The 27094-nt window shown below is 42.9% G+C and overlaps 1 protein-coding gene across 1 annotated transcript; it reads right to left on the minus strand.

Moving 5' to 3' along the window:
* Positions 1 to 291: 291 nt before the first annotated feature.
* On the minus strand, positions 292 to 11039 carry LOC310829807 (keratin, type I cytoskeletal 19-like). The gene is made up of 8 exons (XM_083708771.1): positions 10243 to 11039; positions 8992 to 9074; positions 8149 to 8305; positions 7320 to 7481; positions 6440 to 6565; positions 4943 to 5169; positions 1650 to 1802; positions 292 to 570 (listed from the first exon to the last, which is right to left on the minus strand). The coding sequence occupies exons 1-7, from the start codon at positions 10981 to 10983 to the stop codon at positions 1673 to 1675; spliced, it is 1626 nt and encodes a 541-aa protein (XP_083564897.1). The 5' UTR covers positions 10984 to 11039; the 3' UTR covers positions 292 to 570; positions 1650 to 1672.
* Positions 11040 to 27094: the final 16055 nt, after the last annotated feature.

A 27094-nucleotide genomic window follows, 5' to 3' on the forward strand; every position in this document is an offset into this window, starting at 1 on the left:
TGTTCCGGAGGTCCGTACTTAACCTGAAACTGTTCTTAACCTGAAGCACCACTTTAGCTAATGGGGCCTCCTGCTGCTGCCGCGCCACTGGAGCACGATTTCTGTTCTCATCCTGAAGCAAAGTTTTTAACCTGAAGCACTTTTTCTGGGTTAGCGGAGTCTGTAATCTGAAGCGTATGTAACCTGAGGTACCACTGTATATTGGCGGGGAGGGCTCAGCATTCTCCATATGATTTTTTAAAACGTTTGGATAAAAAAAACAAAAACAATTTTGTACGCAGAGGCCTTGGGTGGCATCAAGAGAAAAGCAAGGGGTTTATTTATTTTGGGGGGCTTGTTTTGTTTTCAGTGGTCAGCAGGTTGCCAACCACGGCACTGATGCATGATGGGTGAGAAACAAGAGTCTGGGCAAATGGCATGCTGCAAAATAATGGGGAAGTAGCATGGGAGACAGTGAAGTAGGGCATCTGATCAACTTTGAAGGATACCGCTGGGCAGATGGATCAACAACAGCTTGGATGAACTACTTCTTGCAGGTAGCATGTGCTTTGCCCATTCTCTGGCAGTTTTCTAGAAAAGATAAGAAAAAGATTGAATTACTATGGCAAAAAAAAGCATCAATGGTGCTGTCCATTACCATTTCATTCAACAGAAAACTTTTTAAGTTCATGTACACATAATACATTTTAGATGACTGCATCATTCAGCAAATCAGAGATCCATTACTATCCAGTTGTAGGTATTGTAAAATAGTTCATAGCATGCTGATCTTTGACCAGGTGGATTACCCATGTGGTCCTTGCTATGCCCCCATCACCACTATCTCTAAGGCACACATAACTATCTCAGAAAATAAAATAACTGCACAGATTTGCAGTGAGCTCAAGATGTAGTTGTGCGAGTTCGAATAATTTTCTTCTCCTACTCCCTTATTCTCAAAGACAGTTCTGCTCTATAAAGCCCAGAAACTCAAAAACTCTCGAAACAATGATTGGCCCATTTAGAGATAATGTCTTTTTATAGCTCTGAATGCAAATGGGAAAAAATGCATATGGTAACTAGATTTTAGAACTAGACATTATCCAGTGGACCAGGAATTGTATGTCAGCTCCTAGGTTTCTATAACTGCATATGTGAGACTGGGACTCCAGGGCCCCCTTCACCAGCTTTGTGCCTGAATTTGCTTATCTTCCTCTTTCCTTCCCATCCATTTTTCCTTCCTTGACATACTTTTTTAATTGCAAGCCCATAGGCAGGGCTTAAGACATTTTACTTGCCGTAAATAATAATACATACTCAAGACATCATAGCTCTGCTCTTCGGCCTGTTCTTACACCACCATTTGCTTGAGCCTCAGTCAGAATTTCAACTCAGTCCAGCCTTGATTCAAGAATCAATGGCCTTCCAGATGTTGTTGGACTCCAACCCCCATTGGCCCTCAGCGTGGCCAATAATCAACATCTGGAGGGCCACAGGTTCCCCACTCCTGATTTAGGTGCTCTTGGAGGACCTGGTTCTACCCCAGGCACCGCCTTTGTCCCAGCACATGACACAGGGACCAAATGCTGCGGAGTTCCCCCACCCCACCCCCATTTCCTTATAGGTGTTGGGGATGCAAAGGCTAGAACAGAGTGGGGAACATCTCTTACCTTATGCGTTCCATTCCTGTGATCTAGTGGTGTAAATGGCCCCCGTGGCAGGCATGACCTGCAGAATGGGTCACGTAAGTGTGGGGTGTCCGGACTTCGCCAGATCTTCCACCTGATGTGCTGCTGGCTCTAGCTGCTCCTCCCCCTCCACCACTGCAGAGAAAGAAGAAGAGTCTTGATCAGCGAGGCTACAAATCAATTCTGACAAAATACAGCAGCAGGGAGGCCCCAGCCCCATGCATTGGCCATCAGCTGCTGTTCTATCTAAGCTGAATATTTCCTTATAAGCTGGAGAACATTGTGTGGGTATAAGAATTATTATTATTATTATTATTATTATTATTATTATTATTATTTAGTCACAGAATTGTAGAATCGGAAGGGACCCTGAGAGTCATCTAGTCCAACCTCCTGCAATGCCAGAATCATCACTAAAGCATCCATGAAAGTTCTCAACATCCACTTCTCAACATCTGATGGGAGATCTGATGCTTAGGGCACAGCTTATTTGTCTTTTTTTATTAACTTGCTTACATGTATTTCCCATCTTTTCCCCCATTGTGGAATCCAAGGCAGTATGCATGTATCTCCTCAAGGGTCCCCCATCCAGGCATTGACCGGACTCAGACCTGCTTAGCTTTAGCAAGGAGGTGGCAAAGTGTGCCTTAAGACCACAGGCGACACAGTCCTGAAACTATTATGTAAGTCAACTTCCTGGAAACCTCATGCAAAGCACTCTGAGTTTGTCAAGGGGACAGCAGGCTATCTATGAAACAAAGAAGATATTAAATCTAGCATCTGAAGAGTATCCTGGAGAAGGGGCACACTCATGTCCTAAAATGAACTGTGCATCATATGGACTTGAGTGCAGCTTATTATCTCCCATTACTTGGATACATGATGCTAAATCCTATATTTGAGAAGAAGGCAGCAACCCTAATCGATACCACGCTGTGCGGTGGAAAACGAGGTCCCCTTTTCACTGTGCGGCATGAAAGCATAGCAAACTGTCCATTGAAAAAGAGTGTGATCCTTTAATCCCTTCCTCCAAAGGCAGCATGGCAGCTGGACTTAGTCATGTTCCCTCTTCCTCACAGCTGAGCTGTAATCTGAAAATAACTGGGCAGTGCAGGGGGAGGATTTCTCCCCATGCTAGTCATCTTATTATAGATTAAGCTCAGCAGTGGGGGAAAGGAAGCCAAGGAAAGTGGGAAAGGCCTGGGGAGAGATTGATGGGCCAAAAGAGGAGGACCTGTGAACTGTTCCACACCTAGTATGATCCTTCTCATAGAGGTGACATAGATGCCCTGAAACTAATCAGGTTATATTGGCTTCACTATTATCAAATAATGGAGGTTTACAAGCAGGATAGGAAAATTGGTTTCCAGGTGGAGAAGTCAAAATTGGAAACAGAATTGCTAGAATCCAATACTAAGAATTTGTCAAAAATGTATAACTTGCTGTTGAAATGGAATACGCAAGATGAAATGGTTAAATCAGCTATGATTAAGTGGGCGCAAGATATTGGTCATAACATCATGTTTGTGGACTGGGAAAGGTTGTGGACCACCGGTATGAAATTTACGGCATGTAATGCCTTGAGAGAGAATATTATGAAAATGATATATAGGTGGTACATGACCCCAGTCAAGCTTGCAAAAATTTACCACTTACCAGATAATAAATGTTGGAAATGTAAAGAAAATGAAGGTACATTCTTTCACCTCTGGTGGACATGCCCAAGGATCAAGGCTTTCTGGGAAATGATATATAATGAAATGAAAAAGGTATTTAAGTATACCTTCTTGAAGAAACCAGAGGCCTTTCTCCTGGGTATGGTTAGCCACGTGGTGTTAAAGAAGTATAGAACTTTGTTTTTGTATGCCACAATAGCAGCAAGGATCCTTATTGCAAAGTATTGGAAGACACCAGATCTACCCACTTTGGAAGAATGGCAGATGAAAATGACAGACTATATGGGACTGGCGGAGATGACGGGCAGAATCCGCGACCAGGAGAAGGAGACAGTGGAAGAAGATTGGAAGAAATTTAAAGACTATCTTAATAAATACTATAAGATTAATGAATGCTAGATAGACAGGGGTTTAAAAATAATGTGGTTTTCAGAGACCTTGACTAAGAAAAGGAATGGAATTAGTAAAAAACTCCTGGGAAATAAGGGAATGGATTTGCTGATTGGATAATGAAATTAGAATACAAAACGGGGAGGTATGAGGAAGTCGGGGAAAATAGGTTGAGAAAATAAGATTTGAAATTATACCTGTTGTTTTGTCTTTGTTTGTTTGTTTTGTTTTTATTGTTGTTGTCTGTATTGGTATTTGTATGTTTGTATTGGAAATTTTAAATAAATATCATTTTTTTAAAAAAAGAAACTAATCAGGTTATAAGTAGCCAGGATTAACCCTTAACTCTTTGTTAAGTGCTTGCTGTTCCTTCAATGAGTTTAGGGAAGTGCTTTTGCCTTCACACACACAAAAAACCAGTGAGTTGGGTTTGCCTTAAGAAGGATGGCTCACCCAAGATTACCCAAGCTGCTTCAGAGCAGAGCGAGAATTTGACTCTTGAGTTCCCACATCCAAAAGAACTAGTTGCTATAATAAAAATAGTATACTTAGCATTTTGTGTGTGAGAGAGAGAGCACACATTTCTATACAAATTACTGAGTATACCTGAAGGAGCATCTCCACCCCCATCTTTCAGCCCGGACACTGAGGTCCAGCTCTGAGGGCCTTCTAGCAGTTCCCTCACTGCGAGAAGTGAAGTTACAGGGAATCAGGCAGAGGTAGTGGCGCCCGCCCTGTGGAACGCCCTCCCATCAGATGTCAAGGAAATAAACAACTATCTGACTTTTAGAAGACATCTGGAAGCTGCCCTGTTTAGAGAAGTTTTTAAAGTTTTTAAAGTTTTATCGTGTTTTTAGCCTTCTGTTGGGAGCTGCCCAGAGTGGCTGGGTAAAAATAATAAACTGTTGCTGTTGTTGTTGTTGTTGTTACTTGACTGAAGAATTGCACTGCAAAATCAGCCAAGTGCAAATTTCGAAAAATGCCTGTGTTTCAGTTTTGAGAAGTATGAATTGGGTAGGTTTGCCTTTAAGCGCACACTGGCCTGAATTACTCCCCCATCCTTTAAAAAGTCCCTTTTGGAAAAGTGCATTTGTTAAGCTGCGTTAATCAGCTTCAACTGCACAAAACCGCATTTCCAGTAGGCACTTGAATCCCACCAGCAAAACATTGACAGTCTGGAGGTGACTGACTTCTCTGCATGCTACTTACACTATATCATGCTGCCCGCCCTCCAGCAAGCAGCGGTACGTGGCAATCTCCTGCTCCAGCCGGCTTTTGACATCGAGGAGCTCTGTGTATTCATGGTTCTGACACTCCATTTCCGAGCGCAGCTCTGCCAGCTGCTGCTCCAGGCAGGAGATGCGCTCCTGAAGCTCGCCCAAGTGGTTGTTGTAGCGGTGCTCCGTTTCAGCCAGAGAGGCTTCCAGGGTGTCCCTCTGGGAAACAAAACAGAACCCACCATTTCTCTTTTATAACAGGAGTACAGTTGTGGAAGATAAGCATAACCATTGTGTTAATTAATACAAAATAAAAAGGTTTTAATTTCTCTCAGCAAGGTTGTTGTGAGGATTAAATGAGGGCGTAACTGTGTACACCATTTTCAGCTCATTGGGGCGAAAGATATAAGTGGAATGAATGTTGCTTTTAGGCCCCATCTGCACTATACATTTAAAGCAATATCATACCTAAGAATTATGGGAAATGTAGTTTGTTGTGGGTGCTGAGAGTTGCTAAGAGACCCCTAGACCCCTCACAGTTAGCCACAGTGCTTTAACTATCAACCCCTCTTCACAGGGGAGGGGAACTATGGGAGGGGAATGGGGAGGGGTGGTCTCCTAACAATTCTCAGAACTCACAACAAACTACAGCTCCCAGAATCCTTTGGGGGAAGCCATGGCTGTTTAAAGTGGAATCATAGTGCTTTAAATGTATGGCATGAATGGGGCCATAGTAGGCAAAAGGGAGGGAGGGGGGAGGGAGGGCTAGCATCAGACTAGCATCAGAAATATTCCCTTGCAAGTTGTTCTTTTTCTTTCATTTGATTTACACTGTAAGTAAAAATCCATAAGTGAGCTGGGCTGTGAACATGGTTTTCCCCAGGCATGGGAAACTGGCTGCCAACCTGTCAATCACCTGATGTCACAGCTGATCACTGGGGCTGCAAAGCCACATGCACTGCATGTCCCGACGATTAGCATAGTGTTGGGGCTACACTTCCTTGCACAGAGCGATGCAAGCGTGCATCAGGTTGCCCTGTTCAGTCTCAGCCACTAAAGCACAATGGTAAGGAAAGGGGTGGAGGAAGGTCAGGTGAAGCTGGATTAAATTCCTTCTCCAGGAATTCTGAACCTAGAGTCTAGAGCAGCCTTTCTCAACCTGTGGGTCCCCAGATGTTGTTGAACTACAACTCCCATCACCTCTAGCTAGCAAGGCCAGAGCTCAGGGATGATGGGAGTTGTAGTCCAACAACATCTGGGGACCCACAGGTTGAGAACCGCTGGTCTAGAGTAAAACCCAAGAGGGGAGAGCAGGGATGAGCACACCAGCTCCCCATAATCATTGTTCTCATTGCCCTTCTCCAGTCGTGGCTTGTGCCAGTTCATTGCATGAAGGCATGCTGCTGCCTGCTGTAGTTTATTGCTCTCTGCCACCCCAACAGCATGCAGCTCCAATGATGCCAAGGGAAACTCTTGCTCTCTCTTTTACCAGGCTGCACTGGGCATCATAGTCAATCTCCAGGGCCTGCAGTTGGCGTCTCAGTTCCGTGACCTTGTTGTTGCTTTCTTCGATCTCCTGGCTGCTGGTGCAGACATCACGATTCACCTCCTCGATCTGTAATGTGTGGAATTAGGGAAAGGATGAAGCTCAGCTTTGCACACAAAAGGTGATCCCTGACATCTCAAAGCCTGAAGTCTCAGAAGAGCCATTGTCAGTCAGGCTAGACAGCGCTAAGCTAGACAAGACAGATGGTCTGACTAAGTGTACAGCAGCTTCCTATGTTTCTCACTGAGGGTATTTCTGGGGCTTCCTTCTAAATATGTGACAATGTAAAGGGGAAAGTACCCATGAAAGTGTCCCAATGAATGGGATCCTTTTTGGCAGCATCGATGGCAGATGCAGAGGTCCTGATGCAGGTTGGGCCCAGAGTAAGGAGAGGTTTTACAACACCCTAAGCCCCACCCCTGAATTAGACTCCTGATCTGGACAGAGATTCCCATGCTGGCTATTTGTCCAAAAAGCACCTTCCCTTAAGAGTAGACCTGCTTGACCAACATGATATGGTGGAGCAGTCTATAGAGGATGCATAATATCTCTAGTAATGTAAGAGATCATGAAAGGAGAGTGCCTCTGAGCATATTCAGAGTATTTCCCCCCAAATGTGTAACTAAGCAAGCAGCCTATATGCAACTAGAAATAGGTGTAAATAGTTTCTCCATGTCTAGGGGTTGACACCTAAGCAGGCTTGAAATATTTGGAATTAACCACTGACTGTATCCATTGCACTTTTCAATTCTTCTTGAATTCTTTTACAGTCCCCGTTGTACCTCTGCTTTATGTATTATGGACTTGGAGGTGTACAGCTTACCTTGGATCCATACCATGCTTCGACCTCCTTGCGGTTGCCGTCTATCATTGCCTCATACTTGCACCTCATCTCTTCCAGGATCTTCCTCAGATCTGGTCCAGGGCAAGCATTGACTTCCACATTGACATCGCCGGTTGACTGGTTCTTCAGGCAGGTGACTTCCTGCAAAAAAAAGATTGCAAGCCAAATGAAACCTCTGCCCACCCCCATGGCAGATTCTCACCTCCCATTTTCTACTATCCATTCTACCCCCAATGAACTCTCTAATGAGAACTGCCATGAAGTCAATGAAGGCTCAAAGCAGGAGATCTCTCTCAAGGAGGCAAGGTGGATCCTCTCTGGACCAACAATGAATGGCAGTGCCATTCTGGGGCTGTGCCACTTCAAAATGCATGTGACTGAATACCCCTTAATATAAAGAGGCTCCTGCATTGTAGTGATATGTTAACTATGCAAGTGAAAGGAAGAGTCCCTAGGCTAGAGGTGGTCAGGCTGTGGCCCTCCAGTTTCCATTGGACTCCAACTCCCATCAGCCCCTGTCAGCATGTCCTGATAGCTGGGGATGATAGGAGTTGTAGTCTAACAACCACTGAAGGGTCATAGCTTGCCCAGTCCTGCTCTGGGCAGTTTTGCTAGTGACTGATGCTCTGCCACTTAATAGATCAAAGTTTCTTCAGTGGCTGTAAATGCACTCAGCTACCCACATCTTAGATCCAATCTACTCATTTTATAAAGCTGTGCCATGTTCAAAAATGCCCTTGGGATCAAGAAAGCATCATTCCACATGTTCCATTTTGACTTCATTAAAGGAGAAGACGGTGTCCCTCACCTCCTCATGATTCTTCTTCAGGCAACACAGCTCATCCTGCAAGTTCTCACACTGCACTTCCAGGTCAGACCTGCAGGCAGTCAGCTGATCCAGGATTTGATGCAGGCCATTGATGTCAGCCTCCACATTCTGACGGAGGCAGCATTCCGTCTCATACCTAAGCCGCAAAGAGCAGGGCATGAGAATTCCATTATTCGTTGCAGGATTGTTATTTTGGTTGGTTGTTTGGTTGTTAATTGGCAGGGAAGGCCAATTGTGATCATCCCTCTTACAGCCTAGATCTTCAGGAGGGCTACTAGCTCTGATAGGCTTTCCCACATTGTGGGAAACGCATCTCCAACTTGAGATTGTATGCCACGGAGTATAGAAAGAGGAAACGCAGGGAAATATCCAACAAACAAGATGATTTTGTTTGCTGATCACATTGTCAAGACTTGGCTTTGCTGCCCCAGGAAAAGTGTCACAGTCCCCCTCAGGTGTCTTATAGCTGGAATGAGAAACTGTGGACTTCCACAAGTTGATGGACTCCAACTCCCTTCAGTCCTAGCTAGCATAGCTAATAATGAGAGGTGAGGGGATCTGTAGCCCAGAAACTTCTGAAGGGCCAAAGGCTCCCCACCCTAGAGCAGAATTGGCCTTCAGTTCTGCAGAACTCCGTGTATTCCCACAGAATAGACACTTCCAATCCCTGATGGCTGGAAGGACAAACACCCCCATCTTCAGACAGTCCCAACAGCAGATAACCTGAGCCACTGAGAATATTCCCTCACTCGAACAATGGGACCTCATCTAATGCACACAGATTTGTTCCATATGCCCAATTGTTTACTGAGAAGTACTCACTTGGTTCTGAAGTCATCAGCAGTCAGCTTGCTGTTATCAATGCACAGCAGGAGTTTGTTGTTCTCCACACTTGTACAAATGAGCTGGGTACAGAAAAAGTTAACAAGAGACCAGTTAACACCCCTGCATGTGAAGATCTAGTATTAAGATTCAGAGTGCATCAATCCACGCTAGATGTTTATCAGCCTTACTCTATCTTCATGCCAGTCTTCAGCCAGTGTGTGCAACTGGTCCATAATAGTTCCATATCTACACACAGGTGAACCACAAGTCAGCAAGCCACCATGATCACAAGTGGGTAGAAATTAATACCTTGCAGCCATTTTATCTTCAGGAGTTGTGTCAGCACTGGATTCTCCCCTCTCCAGCCTTGCACATGTTAAGCATTCCCAGCACTCCACAACCCTCCCTTCTGCTTCCTTTTGGGCTGGGGTGCCAAGAAGCATGGAGACCACTTAAATTCCTACTTGTAGAAGCCATTTCTACATAGTATGCCATTTACGTGCATGCATGGCAGTAGCAGACAACATGGTGAGGCAGCAGTGCACACTTGACCTCCCAACAGATGAGTTACTGCTGATTGACAGGAAGGGGAGGGAAAGGAGAGACACGGTGGGGAGGTCACTGCGATGGAAGCACATCTACAAAGCCAATCCACACTCCTGACAGTGCATTTGTGTCATGCCAACCTCCCTGGCACATCATCCCACCTCCACTCCTTCCAAATAAGCAGCAGCGACTCCACTTTCAGGAGGACAGGTACGCACTGATGCTCCACCACACAGTCTGCTACTGCACTGTGGGCCTAGCAAAACGCCATCCATGCAACCACAAACCACCCAAACTATACACAGGCTCCCACGCAGTTGGAATGATAGCAGTAGAAATTGCAGTGGAACATCATAGGTGGTACACCAATATGAAATGAAGATAATCATCTTGTAGGATTTTTTTTTTTAAAGTCTTGCTGATCACAGTTCTAGTTTTGTACAGTTCACATCACACATCTGAACAAACCTTTCAACATTGAAAAATAGCAATACTGAGTTTTAAGGAAACAGAGTATCTACTGAATGAGTTTGGGAATTCCAAGAACAAGCTTAAGAGAATTTCAGTCCTTCGTCTTTCATGAATTGACTTCACACCACAGCCATTTCAGATCTGAGCTTAAGCCAAGGCCTGCTGTCTGTAGTCAGTTCAAAGGAAAGCGTGCAAGAATGACTAAAAGTTGGCTGTCAACTGGCACCCTACCTGGTTCTTATAATCTTCAATTTGCTGGTGGTAATGGCTGTAGTCCTTGGGTTCGCAGAGCGGGCCTTGCTTGGCATAAAATTCCCGGATCCGACACTCGAGCTCAGCATTCTCCTCCTCCAAGCACCGGACTTTGTCCAGGTAACTAGCTAGACGGTCGTTGAGGTTCTGCATGGTCATTTTCCCATCAAGGTTAGAGAACATGCCTCCGCAGAAAGGTTCGCTGACCATTCCGCCAACTACTGCAGGACCACCCATGCCACCAACCATGCCAGCAGGAACTCCTCCAACCACGCCACCCATGGCACCAACCATACCGGGATGGGGGCCTCCAACCACACCACCCATGCCACCAACCATGCCAGCAGGAACACCTCCAACCACGCCACCCATGCCACCAACCATGCCAGCATGCCCACCACCAGCGCCACCAACTGCACCGCTCCTTGCAGCAACGCTCCCAGCATGGGAGCCGGCACTTCCCCCAAGATGTCCGCCACCAACAAAGGCCCCGCTGCAACTTCCGCTTGAGAACTGGCTTCTTCCTGCTCCGTAGGCACAAGTGGAGCCTCCTCCGACATGGCTCCGGCCAGAGAAGTTGGCTCTCCCGTTGCCTAGCCCGCAGGAAGTGTACCGTCCAGAGGAGACCGAGGAGACCCCCACCCTCCCTCCACCAAGGTTGCAGCTGCCGCTGCTGCTTCTTCCAGCTGTTAAGACGGTGTGCCTTGCGCTACAGCTCATTGTGATGGTGATGGAGGATCTCTAGTGCTAAGCAGGAAGCAAGAGGCACTGCTGGATGTAAAGTAAGACTGCTAGGCTCCGGGCCCCACCAGGTCTCTATTTATACTTTCTGCAGAGGGTGTCGCCAGTACTGGTTGAGCGCCTTTCTTGCTTTGTGTGTGAGGTGGTTTCCCCCCCCCCCTTCTTCTAAACTCGTAGCATTGGATACTGTAATTATCTGTGCCACAGATCTCCCAAAGGCAAAGATATAATGGGATCTGAAGAAGATGCTGCGCGTGTCAGCAGCTCTCTGGGAGGGGGGGGGGAACCCAACGAGAAGCAAAATGTTGTGTTGTTTGTGAGACACACTTGGCAAACAGATTGTGGCACAGCAGTGCATAATAGCCTCTTTTGCCTACAGGATGAAACACGGCTTTCCTGAGCCAGCCTAATTTTGTTCCACAGCTGGAATGCAATCTCGTCAATTTAAGGATGAGACAAAACAACTCAGTTTTCGAACTTTGATTGATTGAGTGTTGAAAAGCGCCTCCTTTTCGCCGACAACGTTGACACTTCTTGAGAAATAGCTGCCTGACTTGATCTTGTTTGAAACGGATTTCGTTTGCCCTCAGTGATGTCATCAAGTTGACAAATTTGATTGACTGTGTGGTATTGGTGGTGTCGCTCTCTTCATTCCATGATCCCTGATTGGCTGGTCTCACCTATATCACAGAAGCATTGTCCTCATTCTCAGCCTCCCTGATTTGCCCCAGTAACTTAATTCTGTAGTCAGATACGATTTGCATTTATCACATCGTTGCATCATTGTATTCATCAAAGGACTTCTGCTTTGCTGAGGGGGTCACTCTTACGACCCATTTAGGAAGGAGAAAGAAGCTGAGACTGGGAGGGGGTAGGTATTACCAAAGCTCCTGTAGCTAAGAAGGAACAATGTCACTGAATGGGGAGAAAGGGGAGTAACACATTTCTGTTTTCCTCCGAAAAATCAAAATCTAAGGATATTCCACACACAACTCTAGTAGAATCGAAACATGACCCATTTTAAGCGTGAAAACAGTTATGTTTCCCAATTCAATATATAGCTGAAAATTATCGCTCAAATGCTGAATGAATATTCACAAACAATCAAAGATTGAATGTGAATTTTTTACTCAAAATTTAAGCCAGTGTGGTGGCTTGGTTAAAGCAGCCTTCCCTAAGCTGATGCCCTCCAGGTTTTTTGGACTGTAACATCCATCATCCCTGACCATTATCCATGCTGCTTAGGGCTGCTGGGAGATTTAGTCCAAAACCTCTAAAGATCACTAGTTTGGCTAACGCTGCTCTAACCACTCAACAACCCTGTCTTAAATTTAGTGTAATAGCTCTGAAGTAAGTTTGGCCATATAACAATACAGAGGCTCTACATTTTACAGCCTGAAATTTAATATTGTTGCCTGCTATTTCAAATGGGTGCAGAGGTGGGATCATTGCCTTTTGGCAAATACAAATGTCAGTGGAATTTTGAACAATCTGATGACTTTTCAGTATATATTAAGCATCAGTATGTGCAGCAAATAATTTTGTGAAGCAAATTCATTTTGCTGGGTTGTGGGGGGTGGAATAATAAGTTACTATGGCATTACCCAGTGTCCTCTCAAAGAAGCCTTCCACCCCAACTTGAGTGGGACTGCATTATTTCCCATTTCAGTCCCAACCTTAGCTTTAGCCTTGCTGCTTCGCTGCGTTTTTTGGTTCTCCATTTTCTCACTCGACAAAATAATTCCCCAGTCAACATTTTTCTTGTGGTACTTCTCAAGAAGGGTGTTGCCTGTCCAACGATGTTTGACTTCAGAAGTGTCTCTTATTTATTTGCTTGCTGGATTTGGGGCTAGCTAATTACTCTGGTTATTAAATCTCATTCTCTCTACTGGCATAATAGCCCAAAGGGGCTGCTGATTATACATCTTCTGAGTCCTTTGTGGTACTGACAAATGTTTGCTCTTAATGAAATTAGAGTTTCTGCCATACGGACTTAAGTTTACCGCCCGCTTTCTGCACTTCAGCCCAACACCACTAAGAGTTTAAATAGTGAAAGTTGAGGGCTCTACCAGTCTCAGCACCCTCCTAACACTGCTGAGATGAGCTGCCCATTCACCCAAAAGGCAAAAGTCAAGGAATAAACAGCTACAGTGGTACCTTTGGTTAAGTACTTAATTCGTTCCAGAGGTTCATTCTTAACCTGAAACTGTTCTTAACCTGAGGTACCACTTTAGCTAATGGAGCCTCCAGCTGCCGCTGCCGCTGCCGCCGCCGCCGCCGCACAATTTATGTTCTCATCCTGAAGCAAAGTTCTTAACCCGAGGTACTATTTCTGGGTTAGCAGAGTCTGTAACCTGAAGCATCTGTAACCTGAAGTGTCTGTAACCTGAGGTACCACTGTATTCTGTTCACTTAGAAATATTTTAGAGTAGGAGGAAATTAGGGTTCACTGGCGTGGCCCTTATTTTGAGAACTATGTGAAATTATACATCTGGTTTCCCATAGTCCAATGGTACCAGAGCCTTCTAAGCTGCACTGGCCATTTTAAAGATTTGGGGGGGGGGTTGGCATTCTGGTAACATTTTCAGTAGAAATAAAACCTAATTTTTGAACAATCCTGTGTTGAGAGATGCTTTTTCTTAGGAAGACGTTTTGGTCTTTTCTCACTTTTTAATGAAGCTAGACAAATATGAACGGGGACAGATTTGATTCAGCCAACAATAACAACAACAACACCCAGGAACTTGCTGTATTGTGCAAGAGAAATTGTCAGAGAAAATGTCCAGTCATTACTTTTTCATTATTTGTTTTAAGTAACAATAGAAAACCACTACAATATTGCCAAGGTACAGTAAAGACAGTATTTACACTCATGTTGAAAACACTGTTGAAAGACTCTCCAGCTGGAAAAGGAACAGGAATGCCTAGCAAATAGCTTGTTGCTTGGAATTGCAGGTGGGGAGAATCAGCAGGGGTTTTTAAAGCAGATTTTCCATCTGCACAAATTCTCTGCCAGACTTTTTGAAAAGCCAGATTAACACAAAGCGTATTTTGCTCCTTGCTTACACCTTCTGCCAGTGGCGGCTTGTCCTATGCTTAGAAAACATTGGTTCAAGAGGTTTTCCTGTTTCCCCATGCTTTCTAGGCAGGGATCCAAGCCGTTTGCCCCATCGCTGTCTGGGGAAGGAAAACCCTCTTTACTGCTTAATCAGAGCAAATGAAAACTAAATGGACCTTTGCTCTGATTCAGTGGTAACGAATGGGTTTTTCCCAAGGGGAAGAGATGGGGCAAAGAGAAGTGTGGACAAGCCCTCTGTTTATTAGAACTGAGTTCACACCATTGTTTCAGGTGCAACCAACCAGTTTGTTAACCTTTCTTCATTAGGACAACAGTGTCTGTTGGAAACCCCCAAAGCAAGCACACAGGTACTGCCCGGGCAGATGGTTTTAGCTGGTTGACTCATCTGAGGCTAAAGCTACTGTAAACTGAGTTAATTACCTCAAGCCTTGCTCATAGAAATGGCCCAGAAGCCTGGGGTTTATTTCCAAGTAATGATAAACTTCCATCCCAAATCCCTTTTAATGTACTCCTACCTAGTCAGTCTATCTCCCTACGCTTCCCCCCAGCCAGTGCAGAAGGAAATTAAAACTTAAATGCCAGCTTCAAAGGAACTGGGTGCCTCAGCGAGAAACCCTCAGGTCACATCCTCAACCAGCTGAAACTCTTAACTTCATGGCAATTCCTGGTTTGCAACATGTTCCCGACTATGGAGGGGACATTTTGGTTGATGAGATTCTCAGAATGTGGCGTTTGCCTTGGCACAACGGGGAAATGGACAATTGCCAGGGGAAGAACAGCTTTCTCCTGGTTATGCTCCTCCCAGCTCTCCCATAGCTGCTTGGCGCCATATGTCCGAGTGAACCCCGCCGCACCTCTAAACCACCACAGATAAGCCTCCACTTGCTCTCATTTGGAAGAAGCTCGACGTTTTCTTTTCAAAGATTTTTTTTTTCAATGCAAAATTACAACAAAAATTACAAACATTGAATCCAAAATAAAGCAGTACAAACAGGGGGGGGGGGGACAAAAGAGAAAAAAGAACAAAAAAAAACCCACATCTACAAATAAAACCATATCATCTTTCTAATCATTACGTACATATACACATACTGACTTCCTTCTTTGTTCTAAGACCTCGAAATTTTTACTCTTTCTAAATTGTTGTGTCTAATGTAGATTACATCTATCTTTAAACTTTTTGCACCATTTTTCTCTTTCTTTAACCCTGCAAAGCTTCATTTGTTACATACCGATATACTTATTAAAAGAATGGGGGTGTGCTAAAGAGTATATGAAAAAACGTTGTCCTGGAGTAAGTAGCTCAACGTTTTCATGGAGGAGAGGGCTTTCAGTGGCTACTAGCCATAAAGGCCATGCCCTGTTTCTACAGTTGGAGGCAGCAACACTTCTGAAAACCAATTTCTGGAAACCTAGGAGAGAGAGAGTGCTCTTGTGCTTAAATCCTGGTTTCAGGTTTCCCACAGGCATCTGGTTGGCTACTGTGAGAACAGGATGCTGGACTAGATAGGCCACTGGCCTGATCTAATGTTCTCTTTGGTTCTTCAGCTTTCAGCACCCTGACCTTCTGCTCTCTGGGAGCCTCCGTGCAGTGGTGCAGGAAGAGGGGTGCGGTGGCCCCAGGTGTCATCACTGAGGGGAGTGACAAAATGGCAAAAAATATGTGTTTTTAAAATATATACAGTGGTACCTCGGGTTAAGAACTTAATTCGTTCTGGAGGTCCATTCTTAACCTGAAACTGTTCTTAACCTGAGGTACCACTTTAGCTAATGGGGCCTCCCGCTGCCGCCACGCAATTTCTGTTCTCATCCTTTGGAACAAGAAGGGGACAAACTGAAATTGCAGAGTTTTGAGAAACTAAAAGATAAGGTGCGAGACTGGCTTCATTATTATCAAATAATGGAGGTTTACAAGATGGACAGGAAAATTGGCTTCCAGGTGGAAAAATCAAAATTGGAAACAGAACTGTTAGAATCCAATACTAAAAATTTGTCAGAAATGTATAACTTGCTGTTGAAATGGAATACACAGGATGAAACGGTGAAATCAGCCATGATTAAGTGGGCACAAGATATTGGTCATAACATTATGTTTGCTGACTGGGAAAAGTTGTGGACCACTGGGATGAAATTTACGGCATGTAATGCCTTAAGAGAGAATATTATGAAAATGATTTATAGGTGGTACATGACCCCAGTCAAGCTTGCAAAAATTTATCACTTGCCTGACAACAAATGTTGGAAATGTAAAGAGACTGAAGGTACTTTCTTTCACCTTTGGTGGACGTGCCCAAAGATCAAGGCGTTCTGGGAAATGATATATAATGAACTGAAAAAGGTATTTAAATATACCTTTCTGAAGAAACCAGAGGCCTTCCTCTTGGGCATTGTTGGCCAATTGGTGCCAAAGAAGGATAGAACTTTTTTTATGTATGCTACAACAGCAGCAAGAATACTCATCGCAAAGTATTGGAAGACACAAGATCTACCCACCTTGGAAGAATGGCAGATGAAGGTGATAGACTATATGGGACTGGCAGAGATGACTGGCAGAATCCGAGACCAGGGGAGAGAGACAGCGGAAGAAGATTGGAAGAAATTCAAGGACTACCTTAAGAAATATTGCAAAATTAATGAATGTTAGAATGACGTTGGTTTAGAAATTAAGTGGTTTCCAGCTGTAATGGATAAGTAAAAGAAAAGAGAGACTTAAAATTAATTGAAAAATAAGGGAAAGGATTTGCTGAATTAATAAATTAGAAATTGGAATACAGAAAGGGGAGGTACGAGGAAGTCGGGGAAGTAAGTTATAAGAAAATAAGGGACTGAAATTATACGTGTTTTTATTTTTATTTTTGTTTTTATTATTGTATTGTTTAGTTTTGTTTTTATAAAATGTTGGAAACTTTAATAAAAATCTTTTTTTAAAAAAGCAATTTCTGTTCTCATCCTGAGGTAAAGTTCTTAACCCGATTTACTATTTCTGGGTTAGCATAGTCTGTAACCTGAAGTGTCTGTAACCCGAGGTACCACTGTATTAAAAAATGGGCTCACGACACTTTTTTTGAAAAAATAACTCCGGCACCCCCTGCACCCCCCCTTCCCTTCCTACACCACTGGTAGCTCGGTGAGGCAGGGGGCATTGGGTGCCACACTGCGGGGACTGTAGCATGCCCAAGCCACATGTCTCTCCTGAGGGGGAGGCTCAGGTGGACTGCCTGCAAGCTCCAGGCTGCTTTTTCTAGCAGCGCAGGGCTTGTGTCTGGCTGCAGGACGCGCACAGGTACTCGTGCGAATAGCTAAGCCGCTGCCTCCGTGGTGCTCAACTTAAACCCAGAGCCTTTCCGTGTTCATGACTCTTATTTAAGACTGGTGTAAGACTGAAAATTTTCTCAAGGGGAGTAGTAGGAAAAAGAGAAGTGTACATCAGAGTGGCAGAGAATGGTTTACAAAAAAGCACAAGACACTTCCAGACAACTTGCTGAGCATTGAACCCGATCCGTTTGCAGGGAGTTTGGATGACGTTGACTGTTTATTGAACATTTGTTCTGATTTGTTTGTGGGGAAGTTAGATGCCATTGCGTCAAACAAGTCCCATCCCCCACTTTCCAGTGCATTTCCTGTCACTTTCCTTGCTGCAAGAAGACTGATCTTTGGGAGAAGAGGGTTCCTTGTGCAAGCGCTCACAATTAACTTTCATGGTGCAGCCTGAATTTGCCAGTACAGTGGTACCTCGGATTAATTTGTTCTGGAGGTCTGTACTTAACCTGAAACTGTTCTTAACCTGGACTTCCGGAGGCGGCGCCTCCGACAATGGCGGATTCTCCCTGATTCAGGGGGAGACAGCTCTACAGAAACCGGGTCTCACCGCTGCAGTGAAGCGGGGACCCTTTCAAAAATCGCAGACGGAAGAAGCCTGCGACCGTGGGACTCGGCGGGCACCGTTTGCGCCCCTCTGTTTGGCAAAGGAGCTCTACAAAGGGCTCTGGAGTGAGACGGGGGTTGGCGTGGTGCTGAGAGTCAATCACTACTTCTGTGTTTTTTTTTTTTAATAAATTTTTATTAGGAGTTTTTACAAAATAAAGTACAAAGATAAACAACCTTTCTTTTATCTCAACAGAGTTTTCATGACTTCTTTGGACTTCCTCACATCTCCCGCTGCCATTTTCATCATCATAAATTTTTCCCAGCAATTTATCATCTAATTTGCAAATTTTATAACCACTTATTTAAATATAATCCTCTGTAAATTAATTTCTCTTAATCTCACTTTACATCCCATTTCGATCCGATTTTGTGGTGGCCAATTATTTATGATCAAACATCCTACTTAACTTTCCACCAAATCACAATATTTTTGTAAATAAGTCTTAAATTTCCTCCAATCTTCTTCAACCCTCTCTTCTCCCAGGTCTCGAATTCTGCCAGTCATCTCAGCCAGTTGCATATAGTCCATCAGCTGCATCTGCCATTCTTCCAGAGTGGGTAGATCTTGAGTTTTCCACTTCTTGGCAATAAGTATCCTTGCTGCTGCTGTTGCGTACAAAAAGAATGTTCGATCCTTCTTTGGCACCATCTGGCCGATAATGCCCAGGAGGAAGGCCTCTGGTTTCTTAAGGAAGGTATACTTAAATACCTTTTTCAGCTCATTATATATCATTTCCCAGAAGACCTTCACCCTGGGACAAGTCCACCAGAGGTGAAAGAATGTTCCTTCATTTTCCTTACATTTCCAACATTTGTTGTCTGGCACATGGCATATTTTGGCTAGTTTAACTGGGGTCATGTACCACCTATATATCATTTTCATTACATTTTCCTTCAGAGCATTACATGCCGTGAAGTTCATCCCCGTGGTCCACAACCTTTCCCAATCCTCAAACATAATATTATGCCCAATATCCTGTGCCCACTTTATCATGGCCGACTTAACCATTTCATCTTGTGTATTCCATTTCAACAGCAAGTTATACATTCTTAAAAGTACTTTAGTCTTAGGTTCTAACAATTCTGTTTCCAACTTCGATTTCTCCACCTGGAATCCTAGCTTTTTATCCTTTTTAAAAATTTCTTGAATCTGAGCGTAATGTAACCAGTCTCGCACTTTGTCTTTCATTTTTTCCAAACTCTGCAATTTCCAATTGTTGCCCTCTTTCTCTATTATTTCCCAATATTTCGGCCATTTGGCCTCCATATTGGGTCTTTTTCGGGCCTTAGCCTCCAGAGGTGATAGCCATCTTGGAGTTTTATTTTCCAATAGGTCTTTGTATTTTGTCCAGACATTAAACACTGCTTTCCTGACAATATGGTTCTTAAAGGCCTTATTGATCTTAACTTTGTCATACCATAAGTATGCATGCCAGCCAAATGCATTGTTAAAACCTTCTAAATCTAACACATCAGTGTCCTCTAGAAGTAGCCAGTCTTTTAGCCAGCAGAAAGCTGCGGCTTCGTAGTACAACCTTAAGTCTGGCAGGGCAAAGCCCCCTCTTTCTTTCGCATCAGTTAATATCTTAAACTTAATTCTGGGCTTTTTGCCCTGCCAGACAAATTTAGAAATATCTCTCTGCCACTTCCTGAAGCACTCCGTCTTATCCACAATTTGCAATGTTTGAAACAAAAACAACATCTTAGGCAATACATTCATCTTAATAGCAGCAATTCGGCCTAACAAAGAAAGCTTCAATTTTGACCAACTGTCCAAGTCTCTCTTAATTTCAGACCAACATTTTTCATAATTATCCTTAAATAGACTCAGATTTTTTGCTGTTATGTTTACCCCTAGGTACTTTACTTTTTTAACCACAGTTAGTTCTGTTTCTCTCTGAAACCGTTCTGACTCTGCATCTGTCAAGTTTTTTCCCAACACCTTAGTTTTCTGTTTGTTTAGTTTAAAGCCCGCTACCTGACCAAAATCCTGAATCAATTGTAACACTCTTTTTGTACTAGATTCTGGCTCTTGCAGTGTCAAAACAAGGTCATCTGCAAAAGCTTTGAGTTTATATTGTTTCACTCCGATCTGAATCCCTTGCACCAACCGGTCCCCTCTAATCAAGTTCAAGAGCACCTCCAGGACAGAAATAAACAGCAAGGGGGAAATCGGGCAGCCTTGTCGTGTCCCTTTTTCAATCTTAAACTCTTCTGTAACCACATTGTTGACTATCAGTTTTGCCTTTTGTTCTGAATAAATCGCGTCAATCCCATTTTCAAAACCCCGCCCCACTCCCATTTCTTTTAAATTCCCCTTCATAAATTTCCAAGAAATGTTATCGAAGGCCTTCTCCGCGTCTATAAAAATTAGAACTGCTTTAGTGTTAATATTTGTTTGCAAAAGTTCCAAAATGTCAATAATGTTCCTTGTATTAGCAAATAAATGTCTTCCTGGGAGAAAGCCTGCCTGGTCTTTATGAATTATCTCATTTAAAACTCTTTTGAGTCTTCCTGCCAAAACGTCAGCAAATATTTTGTAATCCACATTTAAAAGGGAAATGGGACGGTAGTTCTTAAGTTGTGTCTTTTCAGTTTCTGATTTTGGTATCAATGTGATGAAAGCTTCCTTCCACGATTCAGGCGCCTTCTTTCCCTCCATAATTTCATTGCTGACCTCCATCAGTGGTTGAATCAAATAGTCACTTAATGTCTTATAGTACTTGGAGGTCAAGCCATCTGGCCCTGGAGACTTGCCCAACTTCATATTCTGAATGGCCTGTTCTATCTCTAGTCGTGTTATTTTACTATTCAGGAGTGATCTATTTTCTTGTGATAGTTTTTTAAGTCCATTTTTCTCCAAAAATTTTGCAATCTCTTCCTCCTTTTGTGGCCCTTGAGTGTATAATTTCTTAAAATATTTCTGGAAACATTTTCTAATTTCCACCGGGTTCTGAATATTCCTTCCTTCTATTTCCAAATTTGTTACTATGTTCAGCTTTTGTCTCTTCTTCAACTGCCAAGCCAGCAGTTTCCCACATTTATTAGCCGATTCAAATGTTTTTTGTTTCATTGATTTAATCTTCCATTCTATTTCCTGATTTATCAGTTTGGAATATTGTGCCTGATGAAGTTTAATTTCTCTCAAAATCGGCTGTGACTTCGGGTTTACTCTTAGTTTCTTCTCTAACTCTTTAATTTTCCCCAAAATCTTGTCCTTTTTCTCATTTTGTAGTCTTTTCTTTATGGCGTTCTGTTGTATCAAGAACCCTCTCATCACAGCTTTGCTTGCGTCCCAGATTGTTCTTTTTTCCACAGCAGTGTTCAAATTTATCTCAAAATAGTCCTTTATTGTTTTTTCGGCCTTCTTGATAATCTCCTGATCTCTAAACAAGTTGTCATTCATCTTCCATCTAAAGGAGCCGGTTGGTAATAATGTCATGTCCATTTTCAACGCGTTATGATCGGAGCAGGTCTTTGGGCAGATTTCCACTTTCTTCACCTTAGGAGCCAGACCTCTAGAAATCCATATTTGGTCAATTCTTGTCCAAGTCAGTTGGGCTTCAGAGAAAAATGTTCCTTCTTTCCCTAAGGGGTTCTTTGTCCTCCATATATCAATCCAGTCCATGTTGTCTGTCATTTCAAAAAAGGTCTTTGGTAGTCTGCCTTCTTTAGTAACCTTTTGGCTTTGTGACCTATCCATGTTTGTAGAAACGATCCCATTCATATCTCCCATCATAATGATGTTATCATAGTCCAGATAATCCAGCATAATCTCATGCAACTTCTTGTAGAATTCTGATTTCCCTTCATTTGGAGCGTAGATTCCTAATATCAAAATTTTCTCTCCTTGGTGCTGTATTTCAATTGCCAAAATTCTTCCATGTTCATCTTTAAATAAAAATTTTGGTGAGAGGCTCTCCTTTGCATATATCACCACTCCTCTCTTCTTAACTGAGTCCGAAGATATAAATTCTTGGCCTAACCTTTTATTTACCAATATTTTTCTGTGGAGCCTAGTCACATGTGTTTCTTGTAAACAAGTAATGTCTAGTTGCTCCTTTTTTAATATGTGAAAGATTTTCTTCCTTTTTTCCGGACTGTTACAGCCATTTATATTCCAACTTAAAAGTTGCAGAGACATCCTGGATAGATCTGTTTAGTTTCCTTGGGATGGTATTTTGTTCTGTGGGTCTTCAGGGTTCTGAGGTACAGGCACCTGTGGTGGTTCAGGCCCTGAGGGTAGTTCAAGTCCTTTATGAAGGTCCTCTCCGTAGGCAGTCAAAAACTTATCCCTATCTTCCAAAGTTCTAATTTTAATCTTCTTCCCTCTAAAGGTAAAAGATAGTCCTTGGGGAAAGTCCCACCTAAAGATGATTGAGTTACTTCTCAGCAGTTTTACTAAGTCCAAATATTCAGATCTAAGATCCAACAGCTGTTTAGGAATGTCCTTAAAAATCTCAATTCTTTTGTCCGAAATGTTCAAGGAGCTTCCGTAGTGCAGGCCCAAAATCTTGTCCCTTTCCTCCTTTGATCTCAACGTAATCAAACAGTCTCTGGGCCTTTCTCTCTTTGTAAGTCTTCCAAGTCTGAAGGCTGACACAATTTTAAAGTCTTCCTCCTCTAGACCCCAGAACTTGGCGAATTCTTTGGTCAGAAACTCAGCTAGATTACCTTCTTCCACTTCTGGTATCGATCTTATCCTTAAATTAATCTCCCTGTTCCGAAGTTCCAACATGGAGAGATAGGTCTGGTGTTCCCCAACCTGCTTACTGAGCGGCCTTACTTCTTTTTCCAACTCTCCCACTCTTTGGCTGGTCTCTTCGGCCAGTTTCTGATTTTCACCTGCAGCCTCCTTCAGTTGTCCGATTGCTTGTGCATTCTGTGCAACTTGCCCAGATAATTTGTTTAAAGTTTCTGTATTAAGGTCAATTTTCGCAGTTTGTTGATCAACTTTCCTCTCCAAAGACTCCAATTTCTCAAGAATTCTCTCTAATACAGAACCAGATCCTCCTGAGGCCATCTCTTCTAGTTGTAAATCCACAGTTTCTTCCTCCCCTGCCTGTGACAGGGAGGTAACTTTTTCCTCCGAGGGCAAAGTGGGCACAGATGATCTGCGTGCTTGTGAGGCTGCAGTTACGGTTGTCAGAGTTGTTTGTCTGGTTCTTAATCCCTTTCTTTTTGCGCCACTCATTCCAAAGTTATCTAGCAGTCAAGGTCAAGCTGAGTTATTCCCATGGGAAAGCTACGGCCCAGGTGGTAGCAATCAAACAGAGGGCCGGGAAATAGAAAGTAAAACAATGTTTTTGTTGTAAATCCTCAATCCTCTAGGGGGAGCATAAAATGTCCTAGGAAGAAGAGTCCATTCCACATACGAAATCTGAACCAATACTTAGGGATCTTCACAAAAGTAGTTTTAGCAGAGTTGGTTTTAAGTTTGCCACAATATTTCAAGTTGTGCTTACTGGAGTTCCAAAATGCAAGAACGTAACCATTCTGAACTCCCTCAGACTGTCTCAAAGTTTAAATAGAATGTATCCAAATTTGCAGTCTGACAGTTCTACTGCTCAGGCAGTTCTGACACCTGGGCTTCTTAAACAGAATTGTAATCCACAAAGAAAGGAGTATATAAGTCCTAATAAAAGTCCAAAAATCAATTGCTTACAGTCTTTAAAGGGAAAAGTAATTTCTGCGGGTGCTCAATCTGAGCTGTCAAAAGTTCTCTCTATGCCTCCACTCCTCCTGCTCTTTGCTTTAAAAGTCAATGGCTGCGGAGGACGGACTTCCTTTTCCTCGTCTCTCCGCTTTCAGCTTATTTTCAATATTTTTAGTCCCGAAATTTAATAAGGTCCTCAATTACTCACGGGTTGTTGCGTTTTAGAATCTTGTGTTGAAGGAAGAAAGGTCGGCGCTCACCGGCAACGGCAGCGCGGCTTCGCTCCGCTGAATGCGCATAGACCCACAGCGCCGCTACCCCCTCTGCGATCCGGAGCCCCTTACGGGGTTCCCTCAACGTTTCGGGGGTAGCTCCTGGCGCCCGCCGGGTCCCGAGACCGCAGGCTTCCGCTGCCTGCGGTTTTCCAGAATGGGTCTCCGCTTCGCCGTAGCGGACGACCCTTTTCCAGCGTAGCTTCCCTCTCCCGGTTAGGAAAGGGCAGCCATTACCGTTCGCGCCGCCTCCGGAAGTTCCCAATCACTACTTCTGTGGAGTGAAGCTGCACAGCCAAAGTCGGAGAGCGCTGTCCTTTTTCCTATGCTAATTCGGATTTCAAACAACAACCCGTGAGTAGGACAATTGAAACTTGTAGATCAAAATTATACCTTTGAATTAGAGCCGAGACGGGAAGGTGTAAAAATAGGAAGTCCGCCTTCTGTTCTTTGTAGAAAGATCAAAGCAAAGACTTTATAAGCTAAAAGCCGTAAATTGACAGCCTGGAATTTCCTGCTCTTTTAACTACCAAATCCCCCCCCCCCCAGACAGCAGGAGGATAGGGGCAAAACAAATCGTGACTTTGCAAATCCTGCAGAGAGTAATTTAAGAAAATAAGTCTTCACTGTTCCTAACCTGGGGACAGAATGAAAGGAAAGAAATTGTCAGTGGTGCCTATAACAGGAATATAAGAAAACTGACAGATAGAGTTGGAAGGAAAATAAGTCCTATGCTGCCTTCTGCCTGTTTGCTTTAGATTGAAAGGAAACAAAATATCTGAAAATCAAAAGTAACTTTTATTTTCCCTTGCTGGATACACTGTAAAAATGGAGGCTAAAAAGTAACTACCCCTCCTAGAGGAGATCTACCAGTGCTTTTGTTTTATTTTACAAAGAGAACATAGCAGCTGAGAAAATCAGACCGTGGGACCAGCTTTCTGACCTTGACAGAATGATGAGAGAGGAAGTTTTATCTGCCCTGGACAAAATATATGATGTGCTGCAACAGATGGATGAGAAAGTGTCTCTTATGAATCAAGAGACGGCATACATTTTAGCTGCAGTTAACAAGGAGGTGCCAATGGAACGTACAGTTACAGAAACTGCACAACAATCTACCCAGGATATTGACTTAGGGCAAGTGCATGAGGTTATGAATGTATCTCATAAGACACAGAGTCTCCAAGTTTTACAGGATCAGAAGCTGCAACATTGGGAGATGGAATTCGTAGGACACTGGTTAAATTGTGGACCTAAGAGAGTTATTATCTTGGGTGTGAAACAAGTGGAAGATTATCTTTGGAATGACTACCCTTTGGATTACAAACTAAACATTGGGGAGCGCAACACTGGGGAATGGGACAATTGGATAAAAGGAGATGAAGAATTTTACTACATAGAGTCCTCCAGAGACTGGCTCCCCAAAGAGAAAGAGAAGAAAATGCGAAAGAATACAACAGGGAACAAGGATTTATGTAACTACAAACAGAAACAAGAAAACTCGCAGAGGGGGCTTGGAAGTGACTTGAGGGCCTCAGATATTAGAACACCGGATTGACAAGGGTTAAAGACTTAAGGACTGATATTATCCGGAACCAGGAAAAGGGACGCTGGAGAAACTTAAAATGAGAAATGTTTTTGTAATAAATCTTTATTTATGGAATTAGTGTAATTCTAATGAAATATTAAGAGATGCTGGAAAGGAAGTAATTGGCTTTAGTAATGGTTTAAATCTAAGAACTTTAAAGATTTGAGGATAAGATAAATAAGGGTAAGACAAGTGGTATGAATTTGCTGAATTAATTTTAAAATGGAATACAAGGAGGGAGGTGAGAGGAAGTCAGGAAAATAAGTAAAAGAATGCTGATAATTTGAAAGGAGAGATTTTTTATTTTTTATTTTTCTTATTCTTTTGTTTTTTGTGTGGAATTTTTGATTTTTGATTGTTGTAATTTTTCTTTTTTTGTCTTTGATGTTTACTTTTTGTTATCTTTGTGGTCTTTTTTTCTTGAGAAAACCTAATAAATATTATTATTAAAAAAAATGAAACTGTTCTTAACCTGAAGCACTATTTCTGGGTTATCAGAGTCTGTAACCTGAAGTGTATGTACCCCGAGGTACCACTGTATATGACTGAATCCCACTCAGAAATTGTGGCAATGCCCTAAGAAGTCTTTCTTTGTTTCATCACAATTTCTCTCCTCCTCCCCACTTCCACTTCATTTTAGAGCACTTTTATTATCCTTTTTGAAAAAAATAGTTTTATTATTTACATGAAATTTCCAAAAAAAAAACATACAACATATTTTCTCATCTTATTCAGTGTTTTGGACTTCCATCAACCACATCTGAAGATTTTTCAATCTCACTTTTATTACCCTTGTGTGTTACGTTTTTGAGCATCGCCGCTTCAACACAATGGCAATCATTGTAACTTAAGCAAGGAATAACACAAATACTCCTCTTCTGTTCCTTCCGCAAAGAATAAAAAGCAGTATTTCTTATCTTTCTACATGCTTAAAAGGAGATGTGGAATTTATGACACACAAGCCCTTCTCAGACTCTTGTTTTCTGACTTGATGAGAGATTAACGTTAATTACTGCTTTGCTAAATAACAGAGTCCAGGAAAAGAGGTGTGTAATTTTTTGGAAGAATTATCTTCCTAAAGCTCATTGCCCATGGTTTCCTGCTGAATCAGGAATTTTTAGTTCAGCACTAACATAGATTTTCTGATAATTGATTTTCTAGATAAACGAGGGAAACAAAAATGCTGTCACAAGCACTGTTAGTAATACTCAACAGTAAATCCACCAAAAGCAATGAACTTAACTCCATTGATTTTAATGGATCTCCTCTGAGTATGACTGAGGGATTGTCCATATTTCCAGCTGCCCCATGCCTAGAAAGTGCAGGTCTGAGAGGTTTTCAACTTGTCCAGTGCTTTCTAGGCACAAGTCCAAGCAGTTTTGACTTTGCTCAGATGCTTCACTCCAGAAAACCTGCTCTTCAGTGCTAAATCGGAACAAACAACAATCCACACAAAACCTGATTGCTGATTGCTCTGATTCTATGCTAAACCATGGTTTTCCCCGGGTACAGCTGTGAGGCAAATGGAAGTGTGGATGGACCCTTAGTTGTCTATCACCTGTTTGCCT

This window comes from Podarcis gaigeae (assembly GCF_964106915.1).
Source record: "Podarcis gaigeae genome assembly, chromosome: 13".
NCBI lineage: Eukaryota > Metazoa > Chordata > Lepidosauria > Squamata > Lacertidae > Podarcis > Podarcis gaigeae.